This window comes from Petaurus breviceps, unplaced genomic scaffold, assembly GCF_028583685.1.
Source record: "Petaurus breviceps papuanus isolate PSGF00001 unplaced genomic scaffold, PetGlider_PUasm1.0 90444, whole genome shotgun sequence".
Lineage (NCBI taxonomy): Eukaryota > Metazoa > Chordata > Mammalia > Diprotodontia > Petauridae > Petaurus > Petaurus breviceps.
In genome coordinates this window covers 1,536,592-1,550,066 of record NW_027187256.1, presented here as the reverse complement: position 1 = coordinate 1,550,066, position 13,475 = coordinate 1,536,592, and the positions used below count along the sequence as shown (strand labels likewise).

At 39.0% G+C, this 13,475-nt stretch overlaps 3 protein-coding genes across 3 annotated transcripts in view; all 3 read right to left on the bottom strand.

Annotated features, from left to right (window-relative positions):
• The window catches only part of LOC138177722 (hemoglobin subunit beta), a 297,632-nt gene that overhangs the window by 69,891 nt on the left and 214,266 nt on the right, over positions 1-13,475 (bottom strand). The gene's annotated exons all lie outside the window — the stretch shown is intronic.
• Positions 1-13,475, bottom strand: part of LOC138177723 (hemoglobin subunit epsilon) — a 277,438-nt gene that overhangs the window by 49,704 nt on the left and 214,259 nt on the right. The gene's annotated exons all lie outside the window — the stretch shown is intronic.
• On the bottom strand, positions 4,542-5,480 carry LOC138177769 (olfactory receptor 51B6-like). Its single transcript, XM_069108976.1, has one exon. The coding sequence runs from the start codon at positions 5,478-5,480 to the stop codon at positions 4,542-4,544; it is 939 nt and encodes a 312-aa protein (XP_068965077.1).

Below are 13,475 nucleotides of genomic sequence, written 5' to 3'. Positions count from 1 at the left end.
GGGTGAGTGATAAGGACGATAAGAGTTTGGGGTAAGTATTTAGGAAGCACATTCTTAAGCTCAGAGAAGAGCACTGAGACCTTGGCCTTACTTCACTAATTTCTGGACCCACTGACTATGTCTCTATAACTCTATCAACTTCTTTAACCAGCTCTGCAAACATTCTCACCCTCAGCGAGGCATCCACTTTTTCTTTATTTTCCTAAGTGTCCATGGGTTGATCTTCCTTATATTACAGCCAGCTATAAACTAATATTACCACTGACCCTTTCATATATTTGAACTCTGCTCTTTTTCCAGGGCACCTGGGACATGTTATTAAAATCCTCAATGGTCCCTTAAGGTTGTAGACTCAGAGAAAATTTTATATTTCAAGGATCCAAATGGGCAGAGCAATAGAAATAATCAATTATGGGCAATGCCTTTTCCCTGAATCTTCCCCCCATATTCTCCACTATGAGGTTAAGTGTACACAGATCCACATGATAGCTATTCTCTCTCCTTCCAGTGGAAAAATGTTAGAATCCCTTCTCAGAGTCAGTGGACAATCCAGATCAGCTATCCTTAAATAATATGTTAAGATAGACCTCTATGATGAAGCCAGAGATGGTAGATCTCAGTTTTTTCATCTATAAAATAGGAGTGGTGGACTGGATGGACTCTTTGCTACATCCCACTTCTAGATCTATGGGTACAAGGAATGTGGTTAAGAGGATCCTGGAGACAGAGAACAAAAGATTAATCTTATAGAAGAGATAACCAATGAAAGGGTGTTTTAAGCAGGATGTAAGAGTCACAATTTCCTCCTTGCTTGTGCCAGTGGAGATAGTTTATGGGAACAGGGGAATGTTGAGAGAATGGCAGGAGTGTCTGGCCCATGGGCATATCTCTGGCTGTGGCTGTTAAGCATGTCTGAATATGAGAGACTGTGTGAATATTTATGTATTTGTACCTTAGTAAGTCTATTTGATTTGAACTCTAATCTCAATTACCTTCTATATATGTTTAGTAGTCATTCAACCTCTCTAAACTACAATTTCTTTACCTTAAAGTTGGAATAAATAATTACCTCTTGTATCTCTCAGTGGGTTATTGCCAAGCTATACGTGGCAAAGACCTGTGCTTCTTAAAAACTCTCACTGCACTTAACCTCTTCCTCTCTCATGTAGTCCAATTGTTCCATTTAGTAATGCCAATATTTGTGTTTGTTGTAACGTACATTTTTTTTAATTAAGAAGAGTTTATTCTTAGGGCAGCTAGGTAGTGCAGTGAGTAAGAGAGCCGGCCCTGGAGTCAGGAGACCTGGGAACAGTTCTGGCCTCAGATACTTAACACCCCCCCCCCACACACACACACACAAACTGGCCCTGTAACCTTGAGCAAGTTACTTAACCCCAATTGCTTAAAAAAAAAAAAGTTTGTTCTTTCTCACTCCCACCTCCCCCAACTGAAAAGCAAAACAAACTGTTGTAATAAATATGCACAATAAAGCAAAACAAGTTACCATGTTGGTCACATCAAAAACATGTTTCTTTTTGCCATGGAGTCTATTGCCTATTTACAAGAAGTGAGAAGTTATCTTCATTGTCAATCCTCTGAAATCATGGTTATGTCTTCTAAGGTCTTTTTTCAGTGCTTCTTCATCAATGGGATGAGGGGAGGAGCAGGATTTGTCCCCAGATTCTCCTATGTTAGTGGAGAATCTGTTTTGCTTGGATGTCCCAACCTTGAAAGTCTTCATCTATAGTTCTAGAGGCAGATGATGAAACTGTTATTTGGAGAACATTCAAGTCAAGTTTTAAAAGACTCATTTTACCAGAAGTTTGATTGCTAGATGATTAATATTCTCTGTCTCAGCATCTCTTTGATGTTGAATACTAAAGTAGGTAGGAGAACCACAGGGAGCACACACACTGCTTTAGAATTGTGAAACATTTAAATGTATGCATCTAATTCCTAGCCCAACCCACCACCTCATTAGATTTGAAGTTCTTTGAGGTCAGATGCTGAGATCTATTTACCATTGCATGATATTCAGCAGGGATCACAGAGTCCAGAACAAGATAGATGTTTTATAAATATTTATTTTCATGATGAAATAATAGTGTGAAACTGATTTTCACTGATATTACAATGATGTTCACAAAAGTTATGTGAATTTACACTGGAATTCAAAAAGCATAGTTTCCAGGAAAGGGGGCATGATAATTGTGTTATATTCTACCTTGGACAGATCAGATCTGCAGACTGTGTTTAGTTCTGAACACTGTACTTTAGCAGGGCTATCAGTCAGATGAAAAGCATATAGAAGATGGCAAAGAACTTGAAGGTGACATCCTCTAAGGATTGCTTGAAAGAACCTAGAATAGTTAACCTACAGATTTGGATGTTAGAGCAGTCTGCAAGTATTTGAAGGACTTTTGTGTGTTCTGCCTGGACCCATAAGGAATAATAAAGAGTGACAGATACAATTTGATGGGACTTTTCACTTCTCTGACATATCAGATCTACCTAGATAATCTTAGAAGTAAAGCATTTGACAAGCTTCTTATACTCTAGTATAGTCTTCTCTTCCCCGTATAAGTCTGTGGGTTCACAAAGCTTAAAGTATGACTATATTCATTTACACTTTTATTTATAGTAAAAAAAAACACTCAAATTAGAGTCAATAGAAATGATCATTACCACCAATAAAAACCATCTCTTAGAATCCCAAATATTTTCAGTCTCTTACCAGAGGCACCTGGTTTCCTATGCATTGGTCCTCCCTTTGCTGTTCATTCTAGTTCTTTTACTTTCAGTCCCTCTTCAAAGTCATTGATCTTCCTGTCATGGATGCCTTTTGCCATCTGGCATTATTCCACTTGTGTTTCACTCTTTTCCTCTCTCAGTAGATGGCACCATGTTAACTTGCTCTCCCTATTTTCCATACTTTCAGCAGTTCCCCTCAGCTTCCAATAGAAGACTCATTCACTTCTAATTATAGGTTCCTTTAGTGGTTTTGAATTGTCCTGCTTACATCCCACACTTCCTTCCATTCCCTTTCTTACCATTTTCTCAGCCTCCAACAGAAGGTGCTTCCCTTCCCAGGGAATTGCACAGTCTTCTCTAGGATCTCTGAAATGCCAGACAACCCCATACCAAAGGATCATAGAATCACAGAATTTCAGAGAACTCAGAGGGCATTAAGTCCAGCCTATACATGGAAAAGATTTCCCTCTTCAATACACCTGACAGGTAGTCATCCAGCACTTTTTTCTGAAGACCTCCAGTCAAGGTGAATTCATTTCCTTGAAAGGCTGACCTTGGCAACTATTGTCTTTCAGATAACTCTAGGTGTAAGGAAGTTTTTTCTTCATTTTTTTTCATTTGTTTGTTTGTTTATTTTTCAAGTAGGACAAGTCTAATGTTTACCCTAAACTAAGAGAAGACTCAAGTGTGAAATTCTTGCAGTCTCCAAATGCTTGAATACGTAAAGCTTGAAAAGGGATTGGGCTTTTTTTATGCATCCAAAAATTGCAAAAGTGGAGGGAAAAGTGAAAGGCAGAGTAATGCATTTTTTTAGAATGATGTAAGAAGAGAGTTCTTAAGAATCAGCCTCTCTAGGACCTGATATCTCAATTTGATGGCCTCTCCCATTATAGGAACTTTAAACTATAGTGTCTTTAAACAGACACTAAAAGATTAGTTTGATGAGGTATTTAGAGGGGATTCAGCTCAAGTATTTATTACACTAAATGACTTCTGAGGTTTCACTCAAATCTACAATTCTGAGATTTTATAAAGCTTAATATACTCATGTAGTATATGGAGGTATGTGCTTCATGCAGGTGGATAAATCTGAATGGCTGGTGAACTGATCTACGAAAATAAATTCTTCCCTCTCTCCATCCTAACCCCTGATTTGTTCTCTGCACATCCTATTAGAAGTGTCCAGAAATAGAATGAATTCAGATATCACAGTAAGAACAAATGATGTTTTATTCTTTGTATGAAGATTAGAGCTAACTATCTGAAAGAAAGGGACAGAAGCAAGAGACAGTCATACTTTCAGATTTTTTCGGGGGGAAGTTGTGGTTTTATCTTCTGGAATCCTGAATTTTAAACCTGTAAGCATGCATGACCTTACACCCTTAAGAATATTTGGTCAGGTGAAGAACAACGTTATCATATTTACAGAACCCATGAATAGTCAGGGAGGCAAGACTTTTTCCTGAAGAATATTTCAGCCTAGTGGAGGATAGTAAATATCCTCAGGAATATTCTGGACTCCAACAGGGACATAGTCCTCCTATCTAACATTAAATCAGTATTATAATTTTAAATCAATTCCAACTGAAAATTGAGTTATTTAATCTCACATTTCAGAACTAATTGTAGATTGTACCTTCGTAATGCAATCTCCTAATCAATCCTAGAAGCTACAAACCATTTCTTAATGGCTAAATGTCTTCAGTGCTTCTAAGAGCACAATGAGCTCCTATTGGTAGAAAAAAATATTGACCCTACTTGTCTGTATGGGGGATCCCAAGGAACAGTGATTAGGGCTTGGATTTGCCTAGACAGAGGATACGGAGAATGCTACGCTGAATCTGCTTAGTTTTGATACTATAGATGATGGGGTTCATTAATGGAGGAAAGAGGAAGTGAACATAGCTCATTGCAAGGTGAACCACACTTGGCACATGTTTTCCAAAACGGTGGATGAGAGATAAGCCAATCACTGTGACATAGAAGACCAGAACGCAGTAAATGTGGGAGACACAAGTGTTAAGGGCTTTGGTTCTCTCCTCTCCTGAGGCAATGCCTATGACTGTCTTGAGGATGAGTATATAAGAGAAAAGGATGATCAAGGAATCTAGGAATATGGTAAATGAAACCAGAACTACTGGGTAGATGCGATTGAAGGTAATGTCTGAACAGGCCAGTTTGATGACATCCTGGTGGAGGCAGAAGGCATGGGAGAGAACATGGGAATGGCAATAATGGAACCAATGGAGGGGAACTATTGGAGGAACTATAAACAAACAGCCTCTAAGAAGTGCCCCTACCCCAATCTTTACCACTTTGCTGTTGGTGAGGATAGATGAGTATCTCAGGGGATTCCGAATGGCAAGTAATCGATCATAAGCCATGGCAAGCAAGACACCTGATTCCACTACGGCAAGTGAATGGATAAAGTAGGCTTGGGAGAAGCAGACCCCATGGCCAATCTCCCTGTGATCTAACCACAGGACCCCCAATACAGTGGGCATTGTGGTCATAGTCACCCCAAGGTCAGTGCCTGCCAGCATGGCTAGGAAATAGTACATGGGCTCATGGAGATTGTGATCATCCCTGATGAGGAAGAGGAGGGTGCAATTGCCCAGAATCACAAAGGTGTACACGGCAAAGAAAGGGATGGAGATCCAGTGGTAGGCTTCCTCCAGGCCTGGGAAGCCAGTCAGAAGGAATGGGGCAGAGCTGATATTGAACCACATACTCCAAATCCTGCAGATCAAGAAGAAGACTCCCTTATTGCTGTGACCACAGGAATACAGGCCTTTCCTTTGACCAGTCTGTTGTTGTTGTTGTTTTTTTCACCAATTTATCATGTCTGCAACACACTTGATTCTGTTTTTATTTTTGATTGAAGGAAAATAACCATATTAGCATAGAATTTAAGGATAAGCAATCTGCTCCCTATTAGACAGACCCTATCTTTAAGGTACTGGCAATATTCTGGCTTCTTCTTTGGCCTGTTCAGTTACTGCACCTTTCTATAGCAAAGGTAAATAATCACAACTCAAAGGAGCAATAGTTGGCCATCTAACTAACTATGGAAAATCATCCAATGCTCCTTTTGTCAGACTGCACTTCCAAGCCTTGCTTCATAACCACAGTAGCAGTAGCTGGAGGGAACATGGCAAATCAATGCCTGTAAATCAGTTTACATACATTATGTCATTTGTTATTTATAACTAGGTGTTACATATTAAAAATTATATTTATTTATATAAAAGAATCATCAATGCTATTGTTACTTAGGAATTTAGCAGCATCACTGCAATGAACCAATGACAAATTCATTAACTGCTCATCCGGTTATGGTGGACAAATGATGTAAATTACATTTTTTCCAATATTGCTTAAATTGACCATATATAGATGTTTTGCCCTAAATTTGAGCTCTCAAAAGATAACTATTCTATTTTTTCTCATTCTTTATGGATCAGTCCCTGTAATCATCAAATTTAGGGTTCTCCCATCTCTCATCCTCTGGGTCCTTGACAGGACCTGCTTTTGGCTGAGTGACCAAATGAACAAGAGAGAGATGTAGGAATTCTTTTATACCCAGTCATTACATGAAATAAGCAAAATATTTTACCTTATTAAATTCAGGGTCAATGATGTTAACATTAACATCTCAAATTTATGTAGCAAATTAATATTTTCAATGAAACCGCTTTATACCTGTAAGATGTTTTACACCTGTAAGCAAATTAAGGTATCTGGAATAGGGGCAAGACCTGTTCTTTCATTGGTTTAGGGAACTTCCAGGTGAGGAGACGCTATCTACCGTGTTTCCCCGATAATAAGACACTGTCTTATTATTTTTTTTGGACAGAAAAACACCAGAGGGCTTATTTTCAGGAGAGGGCTTATTTTAATGAACATTGACAGCAATTTTAATAAACAGGTAAATGTGAACAAAAAAATGTACCTTTATTCGATAAGCAAATCACTGGGGAAGAACAGGATGACGTGCTCACTGCTGCAGCTCTGATTGGATGCAGCTCGGAGCGCGGCGTGTGTTTCACGGGGGGGCGGTGCATACAGAGGGTACTGTAATGTAGCGTGTAGCGCAGGGGATCACCTTCACTACAGTAGCAATCTCAATAGGGCTTATTTTCGGGGGAGGGCTTATTTTAGAGGAATCTTACACAGTAAGGGGAGGGCTTATTTTCGGGATAGGTCTTATTATCGGGGAAACACAGTACTAATGCAGGTCACCATCTTCTCTCAAAATTAATGTCTTGGAATAAAAAAAATGCCTACAGCACACATATATTTAAGTCCAAGAACCAGGGTCATATAAGCAATTATGTGTCAGATCCAAGGTCTTACTGCTGACTCTGTAGTCACAGTTCTATATAACATTCTCATAATTTGAGAAAATTGAGACTCCTTTGGATTAAATGGTTTATTGATCATTATACAGATACTAAATGTGAATCAGAAGTTCTATATTTTAAAGCTAATGTTCTTTTCTCTACATGCTAATGCTTTTCAAAGGATTGTTCTTTAAGCCTGCACTCTATATCTTCACTGGCAAGTAGGATACAATAGCTAGTGTGTTAGCCATGAGGGAAGAAAGAGAATATGTGTTTTTGAAATGCCACCATGCAAAGGACATTGCAAATATTATCATCTCATTTGGCCCTCACGACAACCCTGGGAGGTTGGTGCTATTATGATTCTCATTTTACTGTTGAAGAAACTGAGGAAAACAGAAGTTAAGTGACTTGCCTAGGGTCACACAGTGAATAAGTATCGGAGGCCACATTTGAACCCAGAACTTCCTGACTCTGGACCCAGAGCTCCATTCATTGTGACATGTAGCTACCTGAGCAACTGACTACCTGAGAAGCAGTGACAAAGTATCTAGGGAAATGGTCTTTGAATTTGATGGGATTAGTGACATCATCTGAAAGACTGACCAAGTGCTAGCTTCTTGACACACTAGTTGGGCAGTCTAATAGCCTTTTGAATGACCTACTGACTCATAAACTGAGAAATTAACTGGCTGGTTAAGGCTTTAACTAAATTCCAAAATACTGATACCAGATTGAATGACTCAGTTTCTTGGGATTTCTCTGATGACCTTTCCTGTATTTCTAACATTAGCTCCAAAGGTGAGTGATCTTATGGCTGCCTGTGTTGATCAGAGTAGCTGGAGAGAAAACTACAATAGAGAATCAGAAAAAAAAAAAGATTATCTCTGTGACTTGGGGAAAGTCACCTAAACTTTGGTCTATCTCCTCATTTGCAAAATGAGGGGAATGTCCAATGATCTTCAAATTCTTTTCCAGCTCTAAATCTCTCATCTTATGCTCATCTCAGGATCTCATATTCTATATTCCTTTTAGAAGGCCTTTTCCCCATTATATTTTGGGCTATCAAAGTCATTCTTGGAAAGACCACCTTGAGTCCTGGGAATCTGAAAGGTCATAGTCAACCTTTTCTTTCCTAACTCAACAATGGATCCACTTGGACATTTATTCCTTCAATAAACATTTTTGATGAACCATGTATGTCTTTGTGCAAAATGATGTAAAAACAGAGACCAAAATGGATGTGATGCAGGGAATATGGAGTGTATGCTTTGATGGACCTGAAATATATAAAGGAAAAGATAATGGGATGGATGAGGGAGAAATTGATGGACATTGGGGCGCAGTGAATAGAGCACCGGCCCTGGAGTCAGAAGGACCTGAGTTCATATCGGCCTCAGACACTTAACACAAAACTAGTCATGTTACCTTGGGCAAGTCACTTAACCCCAATTGCCCTACCTTCCTCCTCCAAAAAAAGAAGAAAGAAAAAAAAGACACTGAAATACTCTTCTGGAGACTTACAACCTATTCCCTCTTTTAAATACATCATGACTATGCTCCCCTGTTCTACATCCAGATCTAAGTACTTTCTTGACCCTATTCTCTAAGAGGAAAGAGCTAATCTTGATCTAAGAAGACAGTTCCCACCCCTGAGAGGCCTTAGAAGTGAGAAGCAAATAACATTACTTCTTTGCCCCTTACCAGTCCTCACTGCCCAGAGCCCTCCCCCTCAGTCCCATGACCTCTCCACACAATAACTTGAACCATCAGTTAAAACCAAATCATCAAGCAGACAATTTTTGACATGTCACCTCAGTGATCTACCTCTATCCCCTAAAAAGGCTTCTGGGAAATAGCTAGTCCTCAGCCACTACCCTTTCCCTTCATTGGAGGTGGATTTCCATATGCCCTCCTTGCCTGAGTCATAGTCCAGAGGTGCCTCTGCCTCAAACGAAGGGTCCAACTCAATACTTCATCTTCAGAGCCTGCAAAGAGTCCTCAGCAGGTTATTTGTGGAGGTCTCTAGTTCCCTACAGCCTCTTCATTTTCTAATATATTCAGTTCCTAGGGAAAAGGCCTCCCTCCCTTTTCACCTGCCCTTGGCAAGCTAGAGCCAGGAAATGAGCTGGAGTCCCTCCCACAGGCTTTCCAGTCTCTGCCTTGGGGAGAGAGCAGGATAATTAGACTCTCAGGTGATAAAGAGGTGCAAAGAGAGTAGTGGATAGAGACTGTGAAACTGACCACCAGACCCTCCAATGCATACTCTACTTCAGGCACCCTGCTGTGACTTGGGTGTCCTCCCTTATGACAGCCTCAAAGCATTCATTAGCTCTCAGCAGCCACCCCTTAGAACTGCCCTCACTTAGCTGTCATTGTCTGTTCACACCACCTGTATCTCTGGTCTATGATGACTCTTGGCATAAGCATGAGTTTCTTCAACACCGTAAGAGTTGTGCCTGAATATGACTTATTTTGACCTTTGTTCCATATATTTCCTAAGGGCACCCTGGGGTCAATATGTCCAGATTTATTCAATGTGTTATTGCAGCCTGAGGGCACTAGCAGTCACCTGATCCTATCCAGGACCTATTAGGGCGACACTATCATCAATCCCACATTCATCTTCAGTTGTTCAGCACATCTTGGGACACCAGAGCAGGATCTGGAGGAACTGCCAAGGCCTCTCTGATTCTTAGAGGACTGGTTGGTCATCTCCTCTTAGTTCTGCTCCTTTATTGGGTTGCAAGACCTGTCTCAGTTCGAGTGTGGTGTGGATTTATCCAATCAGATTCTTGACTTACTATATTCTTGCCTTCTTAGGGCAATTATTTCCTCAAGAAACACAGTGCCTGAGGAGATAGTGTGGTGCAGTGTAAGAGGGCTGAACTTGAAGTCATGGGACCCACATTCTATTCCAGTTCTGAACTCACTGTCTTTGTGACCTTGGGAAAGTTATCTAACCTCCCCAGGCCATGGCTGCCTCTTCTGAAAAATGTGGGGGTTGGAGTAGATGAGCTTTAATGCCCCCTCTTCTCTAAATCTTCATTATTATGTAAGTGCTTAACAAATATTTGTTGACTCAATTGTGAATCCACAGAATTTAAAGTGTTAGTTCAAACTTCCCACTCCTCCTCCTACTGGGAACTGGAGTGCCTGGGCTTGGTGAGGCACTGGGAGTCTGGGCTGAGCCCCACCCCTAACACATCTGCACAAATGTGCCTATTCTGTTCTATTCAGTGCCTGAAGATCACCCTGCACTGAAACAGTCTCCTACTTTTTACTGGGTTTTGCAAACATTTACTTATTCCCTGACCAGGTTTACTTGTAAAGTGTGTGAAACCTTGAATTTGAAAAGAGTATCAAAGGAAAGGAACTGGGGGCAAAGAGAGAAGGGGAAAGGCTGATTCCATGCTGAGGGTCATATTTGTCTTTCCTCTATTTACCTTCATAAAAATTCTCTCTCTTCCCCATCCTGCATCCCACAACATAACCCATAGGTATCTTTCTATTCAAGTGAGTATCTTATGGGTTCCCTCCTAGCCCATGTGGGTTATAGTGTCCTTGTCATTATGATTAATACAAACACAAATACATGTGCACACATGAGCAAAAAGGACCCACACAAAATGATGGCTTTCTTGTGTAGTTAATAAACTGAGTCAGATAGAGAAAAGGGGATGATTGTTGGATTCGTGTGATTTAACCATGACCTGAGGCAAATGAAATTCCTCTGGAGCAGAGATAGTTTCTCTGAGAAATCTGATGATCCAGATTAAAAGAATTGATCTTTCTTTCCTTGGATTTAGGGCAATCTGTCTAGTAGCACTTGGAAGCACTTTGTATTTTAATTTCTTTTAATCATTAATTTAAATGTTCTGAGGCAAATTAGATTTTAAGTTCTATGGGTCATAGCCTAAGCCTTAGCTAAATATTATATGTTTTCCAAACCTAAACACAATTTAATAAATGTATCCAAATGAACTGAAATGACTTTCCATGAATTAAATTTAGTAAGTTGAATTGATTTGAGCGAAATAATCCTTCTGCTCCTACCATGTCTTTTTGGACAGAGTAAAAGACAAATCTTGTACCTGTTGTGTGAAGAACTAGATTCCAATGAGTCATAGAAGCCATGTGGATAGGATGACTTCACCTTCTGGGGTGAGAGGAAATCCCCAATAAATCAGATCTTGGTTTTTTCACCATTGAACCCCAAAGATACATTACCATCAAGTAACAGGAAAATCAAGAGGGGATCTAGGCTTTGGGGGTTTGTTGGTCGCTTCCTGCTTCAGCCACTTAGAAAGGTCCCTGGCAATATTTTTCACCTCTTCATAGCCCAGAAAATGATTCTGTTGATGATGCTGCTGACATAAGATATAGAATACCTGTCCTGGAGTCAGATATGAGTTCAAATCCAGACTCATTATAATTGAAGGGCTATTTTTGCTTTAAAATTTTCCTAGACTGTCTGCTTTGTTGACCTCTATTAAAGATTTGGTTAAAGGACACAAATAAATAATGATATACAGTTATATAATTTATTCCCCAAAGCTAGCTGACTTGTGCAAGGAGTGCAGGAGTGGAATCTTGACTGATAAACAAAACAATGAGATAGCTTAAGTACATTTTAGGACCATCCCAATTCACAGTAGCTGTGTCACACAAATGTATGATCCCCATAAATGTTTAATAATAGCATGAGAAAGGAATATTCTTAATTGAATAAATGGTAAATACAATAAAACAAGAGAGTTGACAAAAGTATCAATTGAAATTATGATCCAGGATATTGGTGTTTTCAGAAAATATTAAGATAAGAAAAAGTCTCATTACTCAAGTCCCATTACTCAAGTTAATGCCTCCAGTTGAGGGTCTCATCCTTAAGGCCATAAAGTAGGCTTCTTCTGGTTTGTTAACATAAGGAGAGGTGTTCTCTGAAAGCAAGACAAAGCTGGGTCTGTTTGGAATTTATGATCTCAAGGTGCCTGTTTTAAATCCTATTTCCAATTTTATTGGGTCTCTGGGTTAGCTGACACAGAAAAAGAGCCTTTTCAAAACAAGGCAAAGCAGACGGTTTGATTAATTCAGACTTTGGTCAAAATATGATATTTAATGATTATCAGATTCTTTCAGGAGGTCTTTTTAGAGTACCCAAATAGCTGGTTTGAATCAAAATTAAAATTGTTACCATAAGTCTAGTGTATTTTCACATATTATCAAAACAAATGAAAATATCTTCCATTCTTTATGTTTATTGCTACATCCTTTATGCCATGTATCTCCCTCTTTCCTCTGACTTTCTTCTCCCTTTCCATCTTTGGAAGGAGAGGTCTTCAGTGCAATGACCAAGGATCTGTGCTGAAGTCTCTGCTGTTGATCATTCTTTTCAATGACTCTTAATAATTAAAGCAACTAATCAGTGGAATAAAATTGAATGAGGATGGTAAAATTTAAGGTATACACAGTTTTAAAAAATCTAGGGCAAAGTCTGAGGAGGATGAAGCCCTGATGCCATGAGAAAAGTGGAATTAAGCAAAGAGACTAAAATATCTATCCCTTTTGACACCGAGATGCCACTTTTAGGCTTGTACTCCACAGACACAATTAATAAGAAAAATGCCATATACACAAAAATATTTATAGTACCACTTTTCTAATACAAAGAACCAGAAACAAGGTAATATCAATTGGGGGATGGCTAAACAAATTGTGCTTTATAAATATAGTGGAATGTTACTGTGCTCCAAGAAATTATAAATATAATGAAGACTGAGAAGTATAGAAAGTCTTATCATTAAACATTTACCAGAAAACCCATGTATTACTCTAGAAACATTGCTTGGGCTCAGCAGGGGTATAGTTGAAGGCTCTGGAAATGAAGTCACGACCACATTGGAGGCCTGGTTCCTGTAAGCCAAAAGCAACAACTTACATTTATGTGACAACTGAGGTTTTCAAAGTCTATTGTATGCATTCTCATTTGAGCCTCATAAAACTCTTGCAATTAACTCACTAGTATTTTCTTAGAACTGTGTCATAATTTACCAAATCAAATTAAAAACCTGACTAAATTAAAATATTAAATTAAGTAATAAATCCCCAATGGGATAGATAAGTGGATATGTGAAGTATGAAGGATTTGGGGTTAAAATAGTATATCAATGTTTTCCTAACACTAAGAGCCTTGGCCCTCTTTAATCAATTAATTAATTAAATTCTCATTTTTCAGGACTATCATACTCTCATAACTGATCTTAGAATTTCAATTCACTTCAGCCCAGGACATATTTGCCAATTCTCTGTGCAAACATATAGACTCACAAGTTTTAGAGCATGAACAGGTTTATTTACAGAACAAAAGAAGCAAACAAATTC